The sequence below is a fragment of the Scyliorhinus torazame genome, chromosome 14, assembly GCF_047496885.1.
Source record: "Scyliorhinus torazame isolate Kashiwa2021f chromosome 14, sScyTor2.1, whole genome shotgun sequence".
Taxonomy (NCBI): domain Eukaryota; kingdom Metazoa; phylum Chordata; class Chondrichthyes; order Carcharhiniformes; family Scyliorhinidae; genus Scyliorhinus; species Scyliorhinus torazame.
In genome coordinates, this window is record NC_092720.1 from 156,074,916 (window position 1) to 156,096,923 (window position 22,008).

Here is a 22,008-nt window from a genome sequence, read left to right on the forward strand (position 1 = left end):
CCCCCCGACAGTATCCAAAGGGGTATACCTGTTCGAGAGGGGGACAACCACAGGGGATTCCTGCACTGACTGCCTGCCCTTTCTGGTGGTCACCCATTTCTCTGCCTGCACCTTGGGTGTGACCACATTTACATAACTGCGATCTATGACGCTTTCCTCCACCTGCATGCTCCTAAGTGCATCCAATTGCTGCTCCAACCGAACCATGCGGTCTGTGAGGAGCTCCAGTTGGGTGCACTTTCTGCAGATGAAGCCATCCGGGACGCTGGAAGCCTCCCGGACCTGCCACATCTCACAGTCAGAGCACTGCACCCCTCTAACTGACATTGCGTCAATTAATTAAAATTAAAATTTAAAAAAAACCCCAAAAAAACGGGTGACTGTATAGAATTTGCACATTGTCCCTGTGTACTGCGTGCGTTTCTTCCGGATGCACATAGTACATGTGGATAAGGTGGGGGAGTGGCAAACAGAGTGATCCTTTGGAGGGTTTGTGCCAAATGGCCTCCTTCTGCACTGTAGGGATGTTCAGAAAAAGTTAATGTTCCCCAGTGCTTACATTAGAATTGGACCATTAATTGTTTAATCAAGCACACTTATTGTTTGATAGTGTGACAAATGCACAATTTTAGATATATTGGATTATAAACTTTTGGGAATTTAAGGGTTAAATGATTGTGGTGTGTATTTGACTGCAGTGGTCATGTTATTAAAATAATCTTGTTTTGCAAGACCAGAAAGCATTTAGGAGCCAGAGCTGAAATAGACCATTTTAAAACCCTGGTGTTTGACTAGGGGGGAATTCCTGGGGAGTTAGTGTGTTCTCAGCCTGGGGAGATGAGGTCATTGCTGGGTGGAACACAGCTACTCAGGCATTTTGAGAAAGGCTTTGGAGTGGAGTTCTGATCTGGCTATCCCTTTAGACCACAATTAATGTATTTGCTCTCAGAGTAGGATAGTTTTAAAAAGTATTTAAAGCTGTGCAGACTTGCCAGAGTACAAGGGTGAAGCTGAAACAATCCAGTTGAAACAGCTTTTTGAAGACATCCAGTCAGAGTCTGAAGGGTTTCCAACAGGATCCAAATCTGTTCTGGAAAGCAAGTATTGCTGTGCCATTGGGTTGTAGGATGGCATGAGAGTCTTCTTATTGTTTAATTGGAAATAGCAATAGTAGTTTCAGCATTTAAAAAAATAAATTTAGAGTACCCAATTCATTTTTTTCCAATTAAGAGACAATTTAGCATGGCCAATCCACCTAACCTGCACACCTTTGGGTTGTGGGGGCGAGACTCACTCAAACACCACACCGACAGTGACCCAGAGCCGGGATCGAACCTGGGACCTTGGAGCCGTGAGGCAGCAATGCTAACAATTGCGCCACCGTGCTGCCCTAGTAATTTTAGTATTTAGCAATATTGTTTAAGAGGTAATTGTAAGCTATTTTTGTGGGGGGGGGGGGGGGGGGGTGAGGTTAAAGAGTGTATTATTGTGTTAATAATAAAGTTTTCCTTTAAATACCAAATCCCATTTCTTTGTGCAATCACTCCTGGAGCAAAGTACTCTTTCTGCACAGTCTTACAAAATAAAATAAAATATTGGGTTTTGGTCCAGTATCCACTGTTGGGGTCTAGTCTGGGATTGCAATAATAAACCGCACACATATATAAAGGAGATACAGGTTGCAGGTTGAAGAGTTGTGATTGTAGAACACAATAAAATTGGAATTGAAGTCAAGACTTTCTGGTGCTTATTACAGATAAACTTAACAAGGGATTCTATGAATTTCACTTTCCCAACTCCTTTAGATTATCTTCTAGTTTAACATCAGCCTGTCACAGCCTTAAATTATTAAATCATAAAGAATCCACAACCCTCCGGGCAGAGAATTCCAATGATTCAGAACCCTCTCAGTGAACTACTTTTGATCATCTCAGCCTTAAATGATTGCCCCCGGATCCTGAAATTGTGAGCCTCGTGTTCTAGGTTCTCCAGCCAAGAGAAAACAGCCTATATCAGTTTCCAGGCTGTCAAGCCTATTCAGAACCTTGCAAGCTTCAAAGAAATCACTTCTTCTTCTTCTCCTAAACTCCAAGAGAGCCCACTTTACTCATTCTTTTATCGTGGGACAACCCTCTCTTCCCAGGGACTGATCGAGTGAACCTTCACTGTATCTCTTCCACTGAAGCATAGCCTTCCTTCGATATGGAAATCAAAACTGCACACAGTACTCCAGATTTGGTCTCAGCAAAAGTCGCCTACAATTGTAACAGGACTTCCTTATTCTCGTGCTCCAATTCCATTGCGATAAAGGCCTTCATGCCATGTTCACTTTCTTAATTGTTTGTTATCCTGCCATTCAAACTTTTATGTTTTGAATGTGAAAGTAAAGTATTGCACACAGAAAATCGGAAACGGGTAACACCGGAAGTACTTTGCAGGTCAGATAGCGAAGAGAGTTAAAATGTTTCAGGTTGATGACTCTTGATCAGTCCCTTTTATGTTAATGACCAGAAAAGTTAATTCAGCTTCTTTCTCCCAAGGAGTATTTCCATCATTTTCTGTTTCTGCTAAACTTCTGTGTTCCTCGTACAAGTATAGCCAAGTCTCTCAAAACATAGACCTTCAAATGTTTCACATCTTTAAAATATTATTCTGCTTCCTTATTGTTACCAAAGCGAAGGATCTTACGCTTGCCCACATGATATTCCATCTGCTGCCTTGCTGCCCACCCAATTAACTTCTCTATATCTCTTCAATGCCTTTGTGTCCTCTTCCCAGCTAACATTCCCACCGAACTTTGTATCATCAGTGAACTTTGATACCTTATGCTCAATTCATTAGTAAAGATTGTATATTTTGTTGAGGTCTCGGTACTGATCCTTGAGGAACTCCACTCATCATAGCCTACCAAGCTGAAAATGCCCCATTTATCCCGGCTCTCCATTTTCTTTCCATTTAATGATCCTCCGTCTATATTTACAGATTACCCCTATAATAATAACCTTTTATTGTCACAAGTATGAAGTTACTGTGAAAAGCTCCGAGTCGTCACATTCCGGCGCCTGTTCGGGTAAGCTGGTAGAGGAATTGAACCCGTTTGCTGGCCTTGTTTTGCATCACAAACCAGCTGTCAACGCCACTGAGCTAAACCAGCCCTACAGACCATAAGATGCAGGAGCTGAAATAGGCCATTCAGTCATCGAGATTGCTCTGCTACTCAAGAAGATTAACATGATCTTGTAGCGTAATCTCCAATTCTATTTTCCTGCCGTATTGCGATAACCCTCGATTCCCTCACTGATTAAAAATCTGTCCATCTGTCATGAACATACTTAATGACCCAGTCTCTACAGCTCTCCGAGATAAACAATTCCACAGCTTTACTGTCCTCTGAGAAATAATTCCTCCACAACTCTGTTTTTAATGGACTACCCCTTACTCTGAGATTATGCCCGCTGGTCCTAGACTCCCACAAGATGAAATATCCTCTCAGTATCTACCCTGTAAGTCTCCTGAGAATCCTACATATCTCAAGAAGGTCACCTCTCATTGTTCTAAACTTCAATGAGTACAGACCTAATCTACTCAACTTCCCTCCATACCTGTGATCAGTAGTGAACATTCTCTGGACTGTCTCGAATGCCATTATATCTTAGTAAGAAGTCTTACAACACCAGGTTAAAGTCCAACTACTTTGTTTTGAACCACTAACTTTCGGAGCACATCACCTGAGGAAGGAGCTGCGCTCCGAAAGTTAGTGATTCGAAACAAACCTGTTGCACATTAACCTCGTGTTGTAAGACTTCTTACTGTGCTCACCCCAGTCCAATGCCGGCATCTCCACATCAAGTAATCTTAGATAAGGGGACCAAATTGTTAACAGTATTTGAGGTGTGGTCCAACTAGTGGCCTTGTAGTTTTAGCAAGATTTCCCTATTTTTGTACTCCATTCCCTTTGAAATAAAGGCCAACATTCTATTTGCCTTCCCAATTAGCTGCTGAACCTGCATGCTAGCTGTTTGTGAATATTGCACGAGGACCCTCAAGTCCCACTGCATGAGCAGCTTTCTTTCACAATTTAAATAGTATTCAACTTCTTTAATCTTCCTACCAAAGTGCACAACTTCACATTTTCTGACATTATATTTCCCCGACTCCATTAGCCCTTATCTTGCATATTAACTAGTTGTGTGGCACCTTAAAGAAATAAAAGTTTACAAATTCTACTGGCTTCCTTTATACATTTTTAAAATTTAGAGTACCCAATTAAGGGGCAATTTAACGTGGCCAATCCACCTAGCCTGCACATCTTTGGGTTGTGGGGGTGAGACCCACGCAAACATGGGGAGAATATGCAAACTCCACATGGACAATGACCCAGGGCCAAGATCAAACCTGGGTCCTTGGCGCCGTGAGGCAGCAGTGCTAACCACTGTGACGCCCTGGCTTCCTTTATCTATCCTCTACATGTTCAAGAAACTAATTTCCCTGATACAAGCCACCTTGATCCTGTCTGGGTACAATTTGATGTTCTTAATGCATTAAGACTTGTTAAATCATAGATTCTGGCATTTTCCCCAATAACTAACGCAAGGTTAACCAGTCTGTAATTACCTCGACCTCCTTTTTTGAAAAGCGGCGTTGTCACCCTCCATTCTTACACGGATCATTCTGGAATCTAGGGAATTTTGGAAAAACATATAGGGTGCATCTGCTACCTTTGCAACTACATCTTTTAGGACCCTGGGGCATCGGTCATCAGTTTGCGCAGATTTGTCAGCTTTTGGTTGCTTAAGTTACTTTCCTGTGCATATTAATTACGCTAAGTTCCTCATTGTTCCTAGCTCCAAAGTTACCCTCCATTTTTGTGACAGTTTTGGTATTTCCCCATTTTCCATGATAATCCCTCCAGTCTTGGAGGAATGTTAATTTTTACTTCCAACAACTTTTATAATCAGTTTTTATATTCCTGGTTAATTTACTCTCATTTCTGCATTTCATCAACTTTTTTTGGCTTTCACTAATTTCTAAAACAGTCCCAATGTTGGGGCTTACTACTATTGTTCACAACATTGTAAGCCTCTTCCTTTAATCTAATAATATCGTTCACCTCCCCAATAACACCAAATGAATCTTCCTCACTGAGCTTCTGGTTTCTAACGGAGTATATTTTGCAGAAAGATTTGAATATGTCCTTGAAACATTTCTGACTGTTCTTTACTGCCATACGTTTTGATCTATTTACCCAAGTTAGGTTCAGTGAGCTCTTGCTTCATACATTTAGGTTGGTTGGCATTTTGCTTTGTACTCACTGTTAAACTGAATAATGAAACTTTTTTTCCAGTGGATCTTTGACTATAAGGTTACAAATGAGGCCTTGCCTCATTGTGCAACAGGAGTTTTAAAATGGTCTAGGGAAGAAACCAGGACAGGTAGAAATGCTTCTTAGAGGAATGAGCAGAGACTGGAACTCTATATGATACATACAGAGAGAATTAGAGAGTTCTGCAATGGATGATTCACACACGTGATCAAAACCAGGGACCGGCAGCCACATGGTAGCCAAGGAGACATGTTGCCAGAGAGCAAGTCAGCACTGAACTCCAGTTTATGAATGCTGATGTCAAGGGCATGGTCTGCAAAGACAGCTGCTTTCAGTACATACCTTTGATGGTGAGGCAGCTCGGAGGATATCACACCATGTCTGAGAGGGTGGGAAATTCTGCATTCTAAGTCTGACACAGAATACACCTAGATGGAGGGTGCCATCAGTGGCACAGTTCCTAGAGCTTTGATGCAAGCTCATAAAGCCCAACTTTGAAAAGCTGCACGAGTTACAAACGGCAGCAAAGGAACATAATCTTATCATGATGAAAGCAGTATCTGCTCTCTCTCAGCACCCTCTCAACCATGGCCTGTGCTGCAGCAAACTGTCCCAGCAACAGCCAAGGCATGCAGACTTCAGCTTGACAGTAAGCTCCAAGGGTTTTTGCCTTCCACCATTTCTGATGAGAAAGCTCCTGTACAAGCCACTCATAGGGGCATTCGATAGTTTCAAAAACATTGTTAGAAATCACTTCCTGTTGACAAAGGGGTGAGAAATAACATCAAGGCTTTTATTGGCTTAGCCATTAAATAAGTCACCTTTTTAAACTTGACAAATGTGTTGCAGTTTGATTTCAGGGCAGGCACTGAGGTTACAATGTCTGCACAGCACACGTCTGATCATTGGCTCAGAGGTTGGAAGATGAATGGATTGGAATTTGAGGTACTGAGAACTGTTGGTCAGGTAAGAATGAGTGAATCAACCAAAGCATTGGGCGATGAACTGATTTCGGATATCTCTGGCTATAAGCTGCTGACTTTCGTCTATCTCTGCTTTTTCTTCTTCGCTCTCATCCAAGTCTTCTTCATCGGATGAGGAGAGGACTTCAGGGACTTCCTCTTCCATGTGCAGCCCCCTTTCCACAGCAAGGTTGTGCAATATGCAGCAGACCACCACAATGCGGGAAACTCTCTGTGGACTGTATTGCAAGGGGCCCCCGGACCTGTCCAGGCAGCGGAAGCGTTTCTTGAGGAGTCCGATGGTGTGCTTAATGACCCTCCTGGTGGTCCCATGGCTCTCATTATATTTCAGCTCAGCTGGCGACCTAGGATTGGAGAGGGGTGTCATGAGCCACGTGTGGAGTGGGTAGTCCTTGTCCCCTATCAGCCAACCTTTGAAGTTCTGGCATGAGTGGAACAGTGGGGGAATGGTTGACTGGTGCAGAATGAAGGCATCATGACAGCTACCTGGAAATCGGGCGCAGACTTGCATGATTCTGTGCAGGTGATCAGTAACCAACTGCACATTGATGGAGTAATAGCCTTTTCTGTTGAAGGCTGCCGGCTGATTGTCAGGGGCCTTGATGGCGATGTGCGTGCAGTCAATGACCCCTTGCACACAGGAGAAACCAGCCATCGCAGCAAAGCCCACCGCTCTGTCGTTCTGACTGCTGGCATCCATTGGGAAACAGATGTAGTCGTTCGCCCGGGCAAAGAGGGCATTGGTGACCTGTTTGATGCACTTGTGTACCGCAGATTGGCTGATGTGCGAAATGTCACCGGTGGCACCCTGAAAGGAACCCGAGGCAAAGAAATTAAGGGCGGTGGTGACTTTCACCGCCACCGGCAACGCATGGCCACCAGGGCCAGCTGGCATTAAGTCTTGTTGGAGAAGCTTGCATAGGTCGCTGACCGCCTCCTTGGAAAAGCGCAGCCTCCTGAGGCAGTCCTCCTCGGACAGCTCCAGGTAAGTGACTCGAGGCCGGTACACCCTGTTTGCCGGGTAAAGCCTCCTCCGCGTTGTCTCCTTTGTGTGCGATCTCCGCTGCGGACCAGCTGCCTGTCGCTGGGCAGTCAGTTTCCGCTGTAGCTGCATCTGCTCATGCTGCAGTCGCTGCTGCTCCTCGCGGAGGCAGTGCCGCCGTTGCTGTTCCTCCTCTTCCTCCTCTTCATGCAGCCAAATTAAAGTTCCTAAAACTGCCCCCATCTGAAGCCCTGAGGTTGGAAAGCAAATCAGTGCAGAGGGGGAAAAAGAAGAAAGGGGCCCAAAAACAATTGGAGCAGACACAATGCTGGCCTCTTGAGCAGACCCAGGCCAATCTCAGCATTATCCAATCCGTAGCACGTTTAGGGTCAGGTGTCCCCACCCCTAGGCTGTCCTCCTGGTCCAATGGCTAGCGGCCTTACTGACCAAGTGGGCGGAGCCGGCGCGATGACGTGTTAAAATCGTACCTGGGGCGCATCAGGACCGCCCGACCCAACCACATTAAAATGGGCGGAGCCAAAGTCGCTGGTTCGATTTTGACTCCGGCCTCGACCTGGCCAAGGAGAGTCTGGGCTCAGTGATTGAAGAGAGGGCGACAGCTCGGTGCCAGGCGTTCGGACCGCTGTATGCCGACCGTTCTTGCCGCACGGGGCTACTGCCCCCAGGCCATGATCTGCAGGTTTCGCCCCAGCCGCTCGCCGCCTGGAACCCACTTCGCCCCGCCCCCACCACCTCTCCAAGCGGTGATGTAATTTGCATCACCCCCTCGTCGCCGGTGACGTAATTGGCACCGCTCATACAACACGCAAAGGGCTTGACGGATTCACGCTCCATCAGCGCGCTTGACGTGATTCGGGCCGCGCTCATCACGCCAAAGGCCAGCTGAAGCCCCTCCCACTCTGACTGAATTTGGCCCCGCCCTCAAATGTCGTTCTGCGTCTGTCCCTGCCCGACTTGGCCAATCCCGAACCCTCAACCCACGTGACCACCATCTTGCTGCAGTTTAGCAGCGGCCTGGCAGCAGAGTTCAGATATTGCTGACACTCCGGCTCTGGGGTGAGTCCATGTTTATACCCGTGCCTCCCATCTTTATAGTTGTCACTCGGGCGCAAAGAAGTCCGAATCGCGATCTCGCCTCAGGAAAAGTACACCCCTTGGAGCCACGGCCACGCAGGCGCGGTGGCGTACGTTTTGGCTAGGGCGGCTCCAGGGCCGCGGGGCAGTGTGGGTAACACAGCCACCATCCAGACATAGACCGACTGACTGACATGGCAGCAGGGGGAGGCCACTCAGCCCTCTAGACTGCTTCACCATTCAATCCGACCATGGCTGATCTGATGGTAATCTCAATCCCATATTCCTCTTTACCCTAATAACTTTTCACCCTCTTGTTCATTGAACCCTTTCAGTGCAAAAGGAGGCCATTCAGCCTATCAAGTCTGCAACGACCCTCCGAAAGAGTACTCCACACAGGCCTACGCCCTTGCCTTATCACTGTAATCCCATAACCAAACCTAACCTTTTTTTAAAAAATGGATTTTATGACATATATCAAAATGGGTTACAGTGAATAAACACCCCAGGAAACATACTTCCCAACAATCAACCATGCGGTCTGGGCAGATTTCCCCCCTTTTTCAACCCCCCCCCTCCCTCCCTACCTCAAACACGGTCACAAACATCCCCCACCTTTCCTCAAACCCCCCTGAAGAGCCCCTTAACTCATACTTTATCTTCTCTAATCGCAGGAAGTCATACAGGTCACCCATCGAAGTCACTACTCTTGGTGGTGATGCCAACTGCCACTCTAGCAAAATTTGCCGCCGTGCAATCAGAGAGGCGAAGCCAAGACATCGGCCTTCCTCCTCTCCATGAGCTCCGGCTTCTCTGAAACCCCAAATATTGCCACCAAAGGGTCTGGGTCCACCTCCTCCTCCACTATCCTGGCTAAGACCGCAAACACTCCCGCCCAGAATCATCCCAATTCGCAACCCCAATACATGTGCGTGTGATTCGTTGGCCCCAGCCCACAACTCTCACATTCATCTGCTACCCCCTGAAAGAACCCACTCATTCTCACCTGACTCATATGCACCCTGTGCATCACCTTAAAATGTATCAGGCTCATCCTTGCACACAAGGAGGTCCTGTTTACCCGAGGCAGTGCCTCACTCCATGCTCCCCAATTGATCTCCCCCTTTCAACTCTGCTTCCCATTTCTCCTTGATCTTCACCACCTGCTCGCCTCCCTGCTCCCCCAGCCACTTGTATATCTCCCCAATTCTTCCCTCCCCTTCCACATCTGGAAGCAGCAGTCGCTCCAGCAGTGTGTAATCCCGCAACCTAGGGAAGCAGAGCCTTTTGATCTTGGGCTGAATTGTGAGAAGTCCACCCGCAGGTCTTGACACTGAAAGCGATCCCTCCTGTTGTTTTTTACATCTGTCAGTATTGAAATTGTGAGCTCCAGTGGCGTGTGTCGGCAACGGCAAGAGTGCAGCAATAGCATGGTCAGAGCCCATCGATATTTATGTGCCACAGTCAGCCGAAACATATCCAAAGACTTCTCCAAACTTTAGCTTCATTGTGCGATCCATCCGCACCTCTGCATAGTCCTCTTTTTCTTTTAATGTCAGCTTTTGTCATGAATTAGAAGAAAGTGAACTGAATGGACCACAAACCCAGCCATAGTCTTCTGCATCTGTCGAGGGGAAGTAGCATTTTGAGATGTTGGAATATGAGACTGTGAACGTTGACAGCCATTGTCGCTTGCCAAAGGCTCAGTTTTGCCCTGAAACCTTGACGTTTACCTGTGATGGTCAGGATCGTCTCCTGCATTTTAGTATTCAGAAGACTGAAAATATCTGTGAGGATATGCAGCTTATCCCTCCAGTTTCAGACCTCATGAACACGGGAGAGAACCTTCCCCCATGAGAACCATCACACTTTGGTGTGTAGCAGTAAAATCCGATGTTCAGCCCCCATCTGTTGCCAATCGGCACAAGAAACGCCAATAATGTTGCTCTTTTTAATGAGTGGAATACTGTCCCGGTGGAGTCGGCCAATAATATTGGCAAATTAACTAGATATGGTAGTTATTAATGATGACATTGCTTTTCAGAGTCGCCAGGTATCAAATGATACCACCACAAGGCTTTACCGGATATCGGTCAAAGACCAAACAACCAGTTAGTTAGTTCAAGTTCAATGATAATTTAATTACACACGAGAATTACTTTGACACGCGACATAAGACACTACAAGTTAAATTACACCTAACACTACAACGACCTGTACTTAACTTCAGGCACCCGGCTTTATGCAGAGAAACAAGGCCTTTGTTCGGATCTGGCGAGGCTGAGTCTGGAGAAGTGACTTCGTTTCTGCTGGGCTCATCTGTCTGGCGGCGATCGTTGGTCTTGAACCTGCTTCTGGTCGTGATGCTGCAATTGGTTTTAGGTGTAAGCCGGGGCCAAGAGAGACTGAACACATGGCAGTGTCTCTTTTTATCCTTCGGGGGTTTCGCGCTCTTTTGGGTGGTCCTTAGCTTTGGACCCAATAATACGGCAGGCTTTGATTACTGCATTCGATTTTAGCCAATAAAGGGGCGGGTGCCTTAATGTCTGGGCGTGTCCTTAGCGGTCATTGATCTAAGCTGTTTGTGCTTCCTGGGTGAAGGGAGTGGCGCTGTACCTGATACCTGAGTACAAGACTTTTGCTCTGTGGAAATGGACCATTCAAATGCAAATTGGCTGAGGGTTTCGATCGTGTCTGGTTGTCTAGTGGCAAATATACACTTAAGCTCTTAGTTCGTCTCGACCCTGCATTGGCCATATTTTCCATGATTCTTTGCAAGTGGTCATATTTCCTTTTGTAAGTGGCCACTCCAGATGGCTACATCCCGTCCTTTTGATCCTAAACGCGCAGCGTGGTCGATCACACTCTTGAACCCTCATCCATCTTTAGTGTGCTGGTTACCCTTGGTCAAGGACAGGTTCTGCACTATGTCCTATGTTTTTGGAGCATTTACCTAAGTTTTTAATACATCACACATTCATAAATTCTAAGGGGCCACTATAAACATTTAATCATACATTTAACTTATTTACACAAGGGAACCTCCTAACTGTCATTACCTAAGCTACACTCATGCTGCTGGCAAATATCAAACGGAACTTATGTACAATACAAAATTTTTAACTACAACAGCAGCATCACATCTCTACTTAATCCATTACAATCATAGAAAAATACGATCTTTATTTCGCCGGTGTAAAGGTTTAAAAGGTGTGTGGGGTTTGGTGGATTCCAAGGAACGTGGCTCGGAGTGTATATATCGGGGAGCGGGAGGCTTTCCTTAGCCATTTTTGGAGTCTTGAGTGTCTGAACGACACTGCAGAATATTGCTATTACCAAAAGGGCGTCTACTGTATAGGAAAGGGAATACCATTTTACAATGTTTTCGCACCATGTGTATTTTCATGTGAGGTATGGTGTCCGGGCTAGGGGTCTCATATTGTGTGGTCATGTTCGGGGCCGGTGTGGTGTAGGGTACAAAAGCTTGTAACGCGCGCAGTTGTAGGAGTCCAGCGATGATCATAATGGGGGTCATCAGTTCTGTCTTCATGTTGTCTTTTTGTTCTTCATCCTTCGTATATTCTTGGGGGTGCAAGCATAATATCTGTTATTATCGTTGGTTAACATCTCGTTTTGTTTGTCTTTCTCTCTTCAACTTCAATTACCCATTAGAATCGTCACCACCTGTGACTCCCTCATTTTTTTTTTGAAATAACCATTTTCGAGACAAGACATCCGAAAAAAAAATCCTGTGTCCAAGGAATCCTGCAGCTTATGGTCAATGCGGTGAGTGTTTCTCCAGGGTCCAGAGGTAGTTCACATATAGCAGCAACTGTGTAACAACCAAATGTGTCAAACATGTAAATAGCAGTTGGGGTAGCAACCAAAGAGTTGCTGAAAGTAAAGAGTTGAGTGCAGAGACTGTGACAAAGAGCATTCTTTAAACCAGACGCAAAAAGAACAGATAAGAGGGAAACAAAGACCTGCCAATGACATTAAGGAGTGTTAAGAACTTTTCCAAATTACTCGCAGCGATGGGAACATGGGGTGCGTGTGAGCCACGGCAGGGCAAGAATGTGTGGGATTCCCCGGTAGGACGGTGATCAGTGCCGTTGCTGCACTACCCGAGCTTGGCTGACCGGACACATAGGGGGTCCTCAGGCAGGGCGGATTAGTGCCGTTACTCCACTGCCTGGGTGACCTGACACGAGCGGAAAGAAGTTGTAACCCATGAACTCCAGCAATGTGTTCCTTTAACTCATTGGGCAGTAAATGGCTTCAAAAGAGTAATCATGATTTCATCAAGAAATTTTGTAACTGGCCGACATTAATTAAACCCATGTGAGATCGGAAGAATAAACTGTATCAAGAAATGTTGTGTCTAACCGACATTAATTAAAACCATGTGAGATCGGAAGAATAAATTGTATCAAGAAATGTGTCTAACCGACATTAGTTAAAACCATGTGGCAATAAGAAAGAAGGAAAGAAAGGAAGCGGGCAGGTTCCATCAGGAAATAGGACACCGTAATTCTCATGCGGTTCCTTTTTCTTATCATCTGGACACCTCCGGGTTCAGTATCAAAAAGAGTCGCAAAAGGCTTACCATAACGGGAGTCAGCCTCTGAGTCATCACCATCCCCCGGTTGCCAAACTCGTGTCTGGCGTTTTCGTGCCTTGGCTGCCTGTTCCATCGTGGGATCCGAATCGTCATTCCTTATTAATCGACAAGAGTTGTCACGGTGCCAATGGGGAATTCTTTAGTCATGAGGGGCGGTAGCTGCAAAGGGCAAATTTCTGTTGTCAGGCAGTGGCGGTGGCTCTGGCTGTGGCACTGAAAGGGAGTACAGGGGGCCAAACATGTCCTGGTCGTGGTTCCAGGGGCTGGAGCAACTGGAGTTGGGGCGGTTGTGCCTGTGGTCATTAATATCAATTAATTCAGGAGTGCTGTCGCTAGCGTCTGAATCAAGTTCAAGTGGAAAGTCATTCCTGTGGGCGGGGACGTGCTGTCCTGCCTGGGGGAGGGTTGGTCTAGGTTGTTGATGGGCGGGGAGGACTCATCTGCCATTGCCAGGGAGATGTGGTGTGAGTGGCTGCATTGGGTTCCATAGACGTTAAGCTGGTTGATATGGAACCAACCTGTTTTTCCATTAGGGTTCGTTATTTTGTACGCCGAGGGGCTCACTTTATCCGAAATGGAGTAGGGTCCTGCAAATTTAGGGGAGAGGAATAAACTGGGATTATACTGGGAAACTATCACTTGCTGACCGACTGTATACTCTACTGGGTGGACTGTTTTATCAAAGCAGGCCTTACTCTGCTTTTTCCTAGCGCCTAGTTGGACAGCTGCAGCGAGCTGTGCTGCTTTAATATTTTCCGTGACTTGTTGGACTACTTTTTCGTGGGTGAGGGCGGTGACTGTGGGGATGGCCAAATCAAGTCCTAAATAATATTCAGTTCCTTTCATGGGTCGTCCGGTCATCAGAGTGTGGGGGATGAATCCTGTGGTACTTGATACTGTGTTCCTAATAAACATAAGGGCGAAGGGGAGAACTGTGTCCCATGTGGTGTTATGCTGTTGCACCATTTTCCTCATAGTCGCTTTCAGGGTCCGATTCATACGTTCCACAATACCGCTGGACTGGGGGTGATAAGCAATATGGAATTTCTGTTTTATTCCAAAAATCGTTAGGACATTCAGCATTACTCTGCCTGTAAAATGAGAACCTTGGTCCGATTCAATGTTGCCGGGGAGTCCCCAGCGTGTTAATATCTACTGCGTTAAAATATTGGCTGTTGCCTTAGCCGTGTTTGTCCTTCACCCATTATGTGAAGGTGTCGATCACTACCGACACATATTTAAACCCATTTCTGCAGGGGCGGAGGGGACCAATGTAATCGAGCTGTAAATTCGTCCATGGGCCATTAACAGGTCGGGTGTGTCTTAATTGTCCTTTCCTGGAGTATCTTTCTGGATTATTCTGTGCGCAGATTAAACAATTGTCAACATAATTTTAAATCGGGCCACCAGCACTAAGGTCTTAAGTGGCAATGGTGGTTTCTATCCCCTGATGTCGTGTCCGTCATGAAACTGGCAAATTATATGGTTTCTGTCCTGGGTGGGGACCACATAAATTCCATTCCTTAATACTATTCCATCCTGTACTGTCAGTTAGTCCTTGAATTTGTAGTAGGGGGCTGGGAAGTTACCTTTTAAAACTTGCTCAAGAGTGTTGTCTGCCTTTTGGGCCTGGGCTAAATCTTCAATATTTGTCTGTGAGACCTGGACTGCGTGCATCGGCTCACTCTTGGTGGGGGAGGGGGTTGCCAAAAGTGACCGTGTTGTGATCCTGCCTTTGCTAAGGCGTCTGCCTTTACGTTACCGGGTGGGGATGAATGATGTTGGCTTCTGACTTTGATTATGCCATATGTACGGTCTTTTGCTGTCTCGAGAATATGCTTCAATAATGGGGCTGAGTGTAGGGGTTTACCATCAGCGGACATGAATCCTCTAGATTCCCACAGGGGCAGGAATTCTGTCAAACTATTACAGACATATAAACTGTCCGAATATATATCTGCGGGGGTAGGGAAAGAATCTGGGTGCTACACTACATATGCAATTGCGGCTAATTTGGCTGCCTGTGATCCTAAGTGACCTGGCAATTTTAAATATATTTCCTCTAATGCGCGTCCCTGCATGTCTTCCACATACATACCACATCCTGTTATTCTTTTTCCATTGTCAATGGTGGAGGAACCATCTACATACATTTTTAAAGAGTTATCTGTTGTCGGGAGATTCTGAGCTTTGCTACCTACACGTGGGTGTAGCGATTTTGGAATAAAGGGTCCTGTGTGGTGTTTGGCTGCAATGATCTGGCACTCATGTGGGGTTCCTTCATACTGTAAATTGTCCGCTAAAAATCTGCGGGACTTTGTCCATTTAACTGTGATGTCCCTTCCTTTTAATAACAGTGTCCAGAGAGCTGCTCTGATCTGGCTAACTGAACCGTCCTTTAACCTACCATCTAACAGTGGCTGCGTTGGGGTGTGCTCGGTTAAAATCGTTACTGGGTTGAGGCCTGTGATATATGCGAAATATTGAATTGCCCAAAGACTGCGAGCAAGTGCCGTTCGCAGGCTGAAAATCCTTGCTCCACTGGATCCAAAACTCGTGAGGCATAGGCTACGGGTCCGAAACGATCATGTCTTTCTTGGAGTAGTACGGCCGATAGGGTTCGGTCGGTGGTCGCTACTTCTGTGGCGTATGGAGAGTGTGCGCCTGGTACTTGCAAAGCTGTGGCTGTACCTAGGGTGCGTTTTAATGCATCAATGGCGTCCGTGTGCTGTGGAAGTCATTCCCATGGGGCGTTCTTTTTAAGGAGCTCGGAAAGTCGGGCTGCCTTTCTGGCAAACCCATCTATATGGTTCCTACAATAACCAACTAATCCTAAAAATGAGCGGAGTGCAGTGACATTGTGGGGCAGGGGCAATTAAACTATCGATTCAATCCGTTTCTGTTCTATCTCTCTTTTTCCGTGTGTGATACTGATACCTAAGTAAAGGACCTTTTCTTTCAGGATCTGGGCTTTTTTCGGGTTAACATCCAATTGAGTGTAGGAGACCTAGTAATTCGGAAAGAAGCTTAACATGCTCTTCCTTTGTGTCACTTTGTAGGAGTAAGTCGTCCACATACTGAATGAGGCATTCAGGTCGGGGGAATTTGGATAGTCCATTGGCCAATTGTCGGTGAAAAATGGAGGGCGGGTTGTGGAAACCTTGCGGGAGGTATGTCCATGTATACTGCTGTCCTTGGAACGTGAACGCAAATTTGTATTGGCAAACCTTATCCAAAGGAATGCACCAAAAGCCATTGCTAATGTCTAGCACAGTAAAGTACTTGGCATGTACTCCCTGTTTAGCATTGTTTCGGGACTCGTGGCAATGGTGGGGGCTGCTGATGGGGTTACTTTATTGAGTTCTTGGTAATCAATGGTTAATCTCCATGAACTGTATGGTTTCTTTACGGGCCAAATTGGGGCATTGTTTGTTGAGGCTACGGGCAAGCTTTGTATTACTTTTGCAATCTCGCCCTCGGCTTGTTGTCAGAAACCGTATTGCTTCTGGGGCTTGGGATTGGGACCTGTAATTGTGACTGTTCCCTGGATTTTCCCACAATCGTGCTTGTGCTGGGCGAAGGATGTTTTATGATTCCTTAGGACCTCTCTAATCATCTTATCTGTGGTAATCGCTTGTGGGTCAAACCAATAATCTCCCACTGAGCATATTCTGTGTTTGTAGTCTCTTACGTGGCGTGGCGGGGGCTCTTGCTGTTCTGGGCATTTTCCAAACAATTATTCACGGGGTCAAAGGAAAGGTTGTGTGAGCTCATAAAGTCGATTCCTAAAATGTGCTCTGCTGTTTGGGCAAATCCACTAAAACAACGGGGTGCTTGGTATTAATGTTTCCGATTTGAATATCTACGGGGGCTGTAATATATCCCTATTGTACGTGTCCTGTAAATCCACTAAGAGTGATGGTGTCTGTGATGGGCCATTTGTCACGCTGAAACATTGTGGAGGAGTTTAAAGTTGTGCGGGACCCTCCTGTGTCCCAAAGGAACTCTACTGGGCGTCCCCGGACTGTGCCTGTGACTACTAGTCTGCCTAATTTGTCCCAGAGTGTGTCGCAGACCCAAGTTGGCGAGTCTGAACACTGTCAATCTGTGCTATTGGTCGCTGCATTATCTGATCAGGCGCTAATGCTATGTCTGGGCCTAACATTGTTCCTAGGTAGGGCATTCGATTGCTGGTTCCGTTGCTGGTTCGGTGGGGTGTTGCATTCGCGGGCATAATGTCCCTTTTGTCCACAATTACAGCAACCTCATGGTGCCTGTGCTTTGGGTGCTGTCCTTCATTTCTGCCCTCATTTACCCATTCGGGGTCCTGATGTGTCTTGACTGGGTTCATATTCTTTTCTGCCTTCTTCTGATCTGCTTTTCTATGTAGGGTTTGTTCCCAAACTCTGGAGAGTCTCTTTAAAACCCACACATCATTATCTGTGAGGTTGTCCATTTTGGAAGGACAAATATGAATGCAGAATACAGGGTTAACGGTAGAGTTCTTGGCAATCTGGAGGAGCAGAGAGATCTTGGGGTCTATGTTCATACATCTTTGAAAGTTGCCACTCAAGTGGATAGAGCTGTGAAGAAGGCCTATGGTGTGCTAGCGTTCATTAACAGAGGGATTGAATTTAAGAGCCGTGAGGTGATGATGCAGCTGCACAAAACTTTGGTAAGGCCACATTTGGAGTACTGTGTACAGTTCTGGTCGCCTCATTTTAGGAAGGATGTGGAAGCTTTGGAAAAGGTGCAAAGGAGATTTACCAGGATGTTGCCTAGAATGGAGAGTAGGTCTTACGAGGAAAGTTTGAGGGTGCTAGGCCTTTTCTCTTTAGAACGGAGAAGGATGAGGGGCGACTTCATAGAGGTTTATAAGTTGATCAGGGGAATAGATAGAGTAGACAGTCAGAGACTTTTTCCCCGGGTGGAACACTCAAGGGGACATAAATTTAAGGTGAATGGTGGAAGATATAGAGGGGATGTCAGAGGTAGGTTCTTTACCCAGACAGTAGTGGGGGCATGGAATGCACTGCCTGTGGAAGTAGTTGAGTCGGAAACATTAGGGACCTTCAAGCAGCTATTGGATAGGTACATGGATTACAGTAGAATGATATAGTGTAGATTAATTTGTTCTTAAGGGCAGCACGGTAGCATTGTGGATAGCACAATTGCTTCACAGCTCCAGGGTCCCAGGTTCGATTCCGGCTTGGGTCACTGTCTGTGTGGAGTCTGCACATCCTCCCCGTGTCTGCGTGGGTTTCCTCCGGGTGCTCCGGTTTCCTCCCACTGTCCAAAGATGTGCAGGTTAGGTGGATTGGCCATGATAAATTGCCCTTAGTGTCCAAAATTGCCCTTAGTGTTGGGTGGAGGTGTTGAGTTTGGGTAGGGTGCTCTTTCCAAGAGCCGGTGCAGACCCAATGGGCCGAATGGCCTCCTTCTGCACTGTAAATTCTATGATAATCTATGATTAATCTAGGACAAAGGTTCGGCACAACATCGTGGGCCGAAGGGCCTGTTCTGTGCTGTATTTTTCTATGTTCTATGTGTGGCATCTGCGGGGTCATAATTCACACAGGCTTTTTGATCTGCGTCTGTGGCGTGGAAGACTGAAGTGCGGGCCCATTTGGTTGTGTTGTCGTTATCTAAGTGTGGGCAGACTAAATCCCCAAAGACCGCTTCAAAGTGTATCCAAAGGTGTCCTGCCTCTGCAGTCGGATGCTCTCCCTTCTTTTGTCTACATCTGTTTAGACCTTCTGCGGGGTCTCCTCTGATGTAACCAATCGCGTCTAAAATAGCTGCCTTCATCTCCTGGAGGCTTCCTCTTCCTACATTCTGTGGATCTGGTAATGCTGAGCTAACGGGCGGGTCAAGGCTCATGACTATAAGCTTAACTTCCTCCGGTTCGTCCAGACCGTACGTAACTGTTTACTGTCTTCACTCGCTCAAAGAAATGATGTGGGTCTGCTGTGGGTTGGAATGATTCTATTTTGTCGCACGCACCTCTCAGTTGTGTGATGGTTAGTGGGGTGGTGTATATGAAATCGGGCTCAACGTCAATCAGTGACTTGCACTTGGTGGTGACTGGATTCATGGGGTTGTGTGCTGCCTGTACAGTCGGTGGTGCGGGTGCTTTCCGTTTCGGGGCCTGGGGGGCCTCTATTCTGATTCTCACTGTCTTCTCCATATCTATGGGCAGTTTCCTTGTTTCCTTAAGTCCTTGCCAATCGGAGCCATTCTCCTGATCTAAATTCGGTCCAAAGGTGTCTGAATTTGTTTTGCACTGAAAGCAGTGACTAACCTTGATATTTGTTGCCTACATTTGGCGTGATCTACTGAACTCTGTCTTTGTTCCGTTATGGAAATATGGAGTGCTCGGAAAGCTGCCTTCAAATCTACGCATTGTTTCTTTAACTGTTCTACCTGTTGTTCCGTCTCTTCTCTTACCAAAACTGCGTGCTGTGTCTCTTGGTAGGCCTTGTCATACTGTGTCTGAAAGCTGCTAAGGTGACCTATACAAGATTGGTGGGCCCGTTTGACATCAGCCATCTCCTTGTCTTTAGCTGCCAACTGTTTCCGGAGTTGCTCATTAATTTTCACACATTCATTAAAGTTTCCCTCATTCTTCTCCTCTTTCTCAACTAGCTGTCTGCGGAGCGTCCTCACAACCTCCTCTGTGCCTCGCAATTGTGCCAAATAGGACACGATTGCCATCGGCTTACAAACTTTCCCTGCGTTCTTTTTATGTATCTCGGTTAGGTTGTCCCACCAGGTTTGTCCTATACTTCCTGGACCTGACTCTTCATTTGAACAAAACTCGGACCAAAGGGGCCATCCTTTCCCCTTCAAATACTTCCGTAATTCCTCTTCCCATATGGGGCACTGCTCTGCTCTACTGGTCGCTGTGACCTCGGGTTCATTAGGCGTTCCATTGGCTTTGCTGCCATTGCTCCTCGTATCTCTTTTCCTACCGTAATCTCTGTTTCTCTACCGTAAATTTGGGACAGGGGGAATAAGGTGGCGATTCGAACAGCGGGTATGGCCTGAGCTATTTTCCGGCTCACAGTACTCCCGATAGTTTTACGCAACAAAATCTAACGAGGTTACCTTATATCCCTGTTAGTTCGAATGTAAGTTAGTACACACTTCCGAATCTTGGAGATTTGATCGATACGGGCCTTACACTTGTGGTTTCTTTCACTTTTCTCAATTGGGTTTCTAATGCAAAGTTTTGCGGGTTCTCTCAGAGTGACAAAATCACTTCTAGGTCGAGTCCCACCAGAATCGCCAATAATGTTGCTAATCGGCACCAGAGAAGCCAATAATGTCGCTCCTTTTAATGAGTGGAATACTGTCTCGGCGGAGTCGGCCAATAATGTTGCCAAATTAACTAATTCTGGTAGTTATTAATGATGACATTGCTTTTCAGAGTCGCCAGGTATCAAATGATACCACCACAAGGCTTTACCGGATATCGATCAAAGACCAAACAACCAGTTAGTTAGTTCAAGTACAATGATAATTTATTTACACACAAGAATTACTTCGACATGCGACATAAGACACTACAAGTTAAATTACACCTAACACTACAACGACCTGTACTTAACTTCAGGCACCCGGCTTTATGCAGAGAAACAAGGCCTTTGTTCGGATCTGGCGAGGCTGAGTCTGGAGAAGTGACTTCGTTTCTGCTGGGCTCATCTGTCTGGCAGCGATCGTTGGTCTTGAACTTGCTTCTGGTCGTGATGCTACAATTGGTTTTTGGCGTAAGCCGGGGCCAAGAGAGACTGAACACATGGCAGTGTCTCTTTTTATCCTTCGGGGGTTTCGCGCTCTTTTGGGCGGTCCTTAGCTTTGGACCCAATAATTCGGCAGGCTTCGATTACTGCCTTCGATTTTAGCCAATAAAAGGGCGGGTGCCTTGATGGCTGGGCGTGTCCTGAGCGGTCATTGACCTTGGCTGTTTGGGCTTCCTGGGTGAAGGGAGTGGCGCCGATGAGTCTGTATCTGATACCCGAGTACAAGTCTTTTGTTCTGGGGAAATGGGCCACTAGAATGTAAATTGGCTGGGGGTTTCGATCGTGTCTGGTTATCTAGTGGCAAATATACACTTAAGCTCTTAGTTCATCTGGATCCTGCATTGGCCATGTTTCCCGCGATGCTTTGCAAGTGGCCATATTTCCCTTTGTAAGTGGCCATCCCAGATGGTTACACATCACTGAACACAAAATAGTGAACAAACGTGATATCAATGGCTGTGATTTGAGATAATTTGCAATTTTCATGGCTTGCACTAATACTTCAGCTAACTCTGGTGCCAATATTTTGGCTACAATGACTTCAAGGTAGAGGTAACAATGGTTGATATGAATTTCAGGATTTTGCTCTTTTACGTTCCTGGCAAATCTTTTGACTTTCGCTGTCATGGAATCTGCTCCACCAGTGCAAATGCTGTAACACATGGCCCAGATAAGTTTTCTTTTCCTTCAAGTATCTGTTCACTGAAGTATTTCCTTACCAGTCACATGTCTCAGTAGCTTCTCACAAAATGAAAAATAATCCTGAATGGAGACCCCCATCAACAAACCGAACATTGGCTAACAGCTGGCAGTGGACTCATCAATCTGCAAAGCAATCCTTCCAATGCTTGCTAACGTCTCTTGCAGCACCTCCCCGATATCATCTGACATGTCTTCAATTCGCCTGTATTATCAGAGAATAGAACATACAGTACACAAGGAGGCCTTTCGGCACATTGAGTCTGTACCGACCCACTTAAGCCCTCACTTCCACACTATCCCCGTAACCCAATAACCCCTCCTAACCTTTTTTGGTCAGTCAGGGCAATTTATCATCGCCAATCCACCTAACCTGCACGTCTTTGGACTGTGGGAGGAAACCGGAGCACCCGCAGGAAACCCACGCAGACACGGGGAGAATGTGCAGACTCCGCACAGACAGTGACCCAGCAGGGAATCGAACCTGGGACCCTGGTGCTGTG

At 46.3% G+C, this 22,008-nt stretch overlaps 2 protein-coding genes across 6 annotated transcripts in view; one reads left to right on the forward strand and one right to left on the reverse strand.

Moving 5' to 3' along the window:
- Positions 1-6,095: 6,095 nt before the first annotated feature.
- On the reverse strand, positions 6,096-7,984 carry LOC140390100 (putative nuclease HARBI1). The gene has a single exon (XM_072475007.1). It carries the CDS (start codon positions 7,529-7,531, stop codon positions 6,305-6,307), a length of 1,227 nt encoding a protein of 408 aa, XP_072331108.1. The 5' UTR covers positions 7,532-7,984; the 3' UTR covers positions 6,096-6,304.
- A 266-nt stretch (positions 7,985-8,250) lies between these two features.
- The window catches only part of LOC140390101 (uncharacterized), a 29,736-nt gene continuing 15,978 nt past the window's right edge, over positions 8,251-22,008 (forward strand). The window contains exons 1-2 of one of the 5 annotated variants that reach the window (XM_072475009.1): positions 8,251-8,365; positions 16,064-16,174. The gene's annotated coding sequence lies outside the window, so the exon portion shown is untranslated. The other 4 variants (XM_072475010.1, XM_072475012.1, XM_072475008.1 and 1 more) reach the window with 4 other exon arrangements.

What these genes read in the sequence shown, in the direction of transcription:
- LOC140390100 (XM_072475007.1), bottom strand. Translation starts at nt 7,531, where the DNA reads ATGGGGGCAGTTTTAGGAACTTTAATTTGGCTGCATGAAGAGGAGGAA.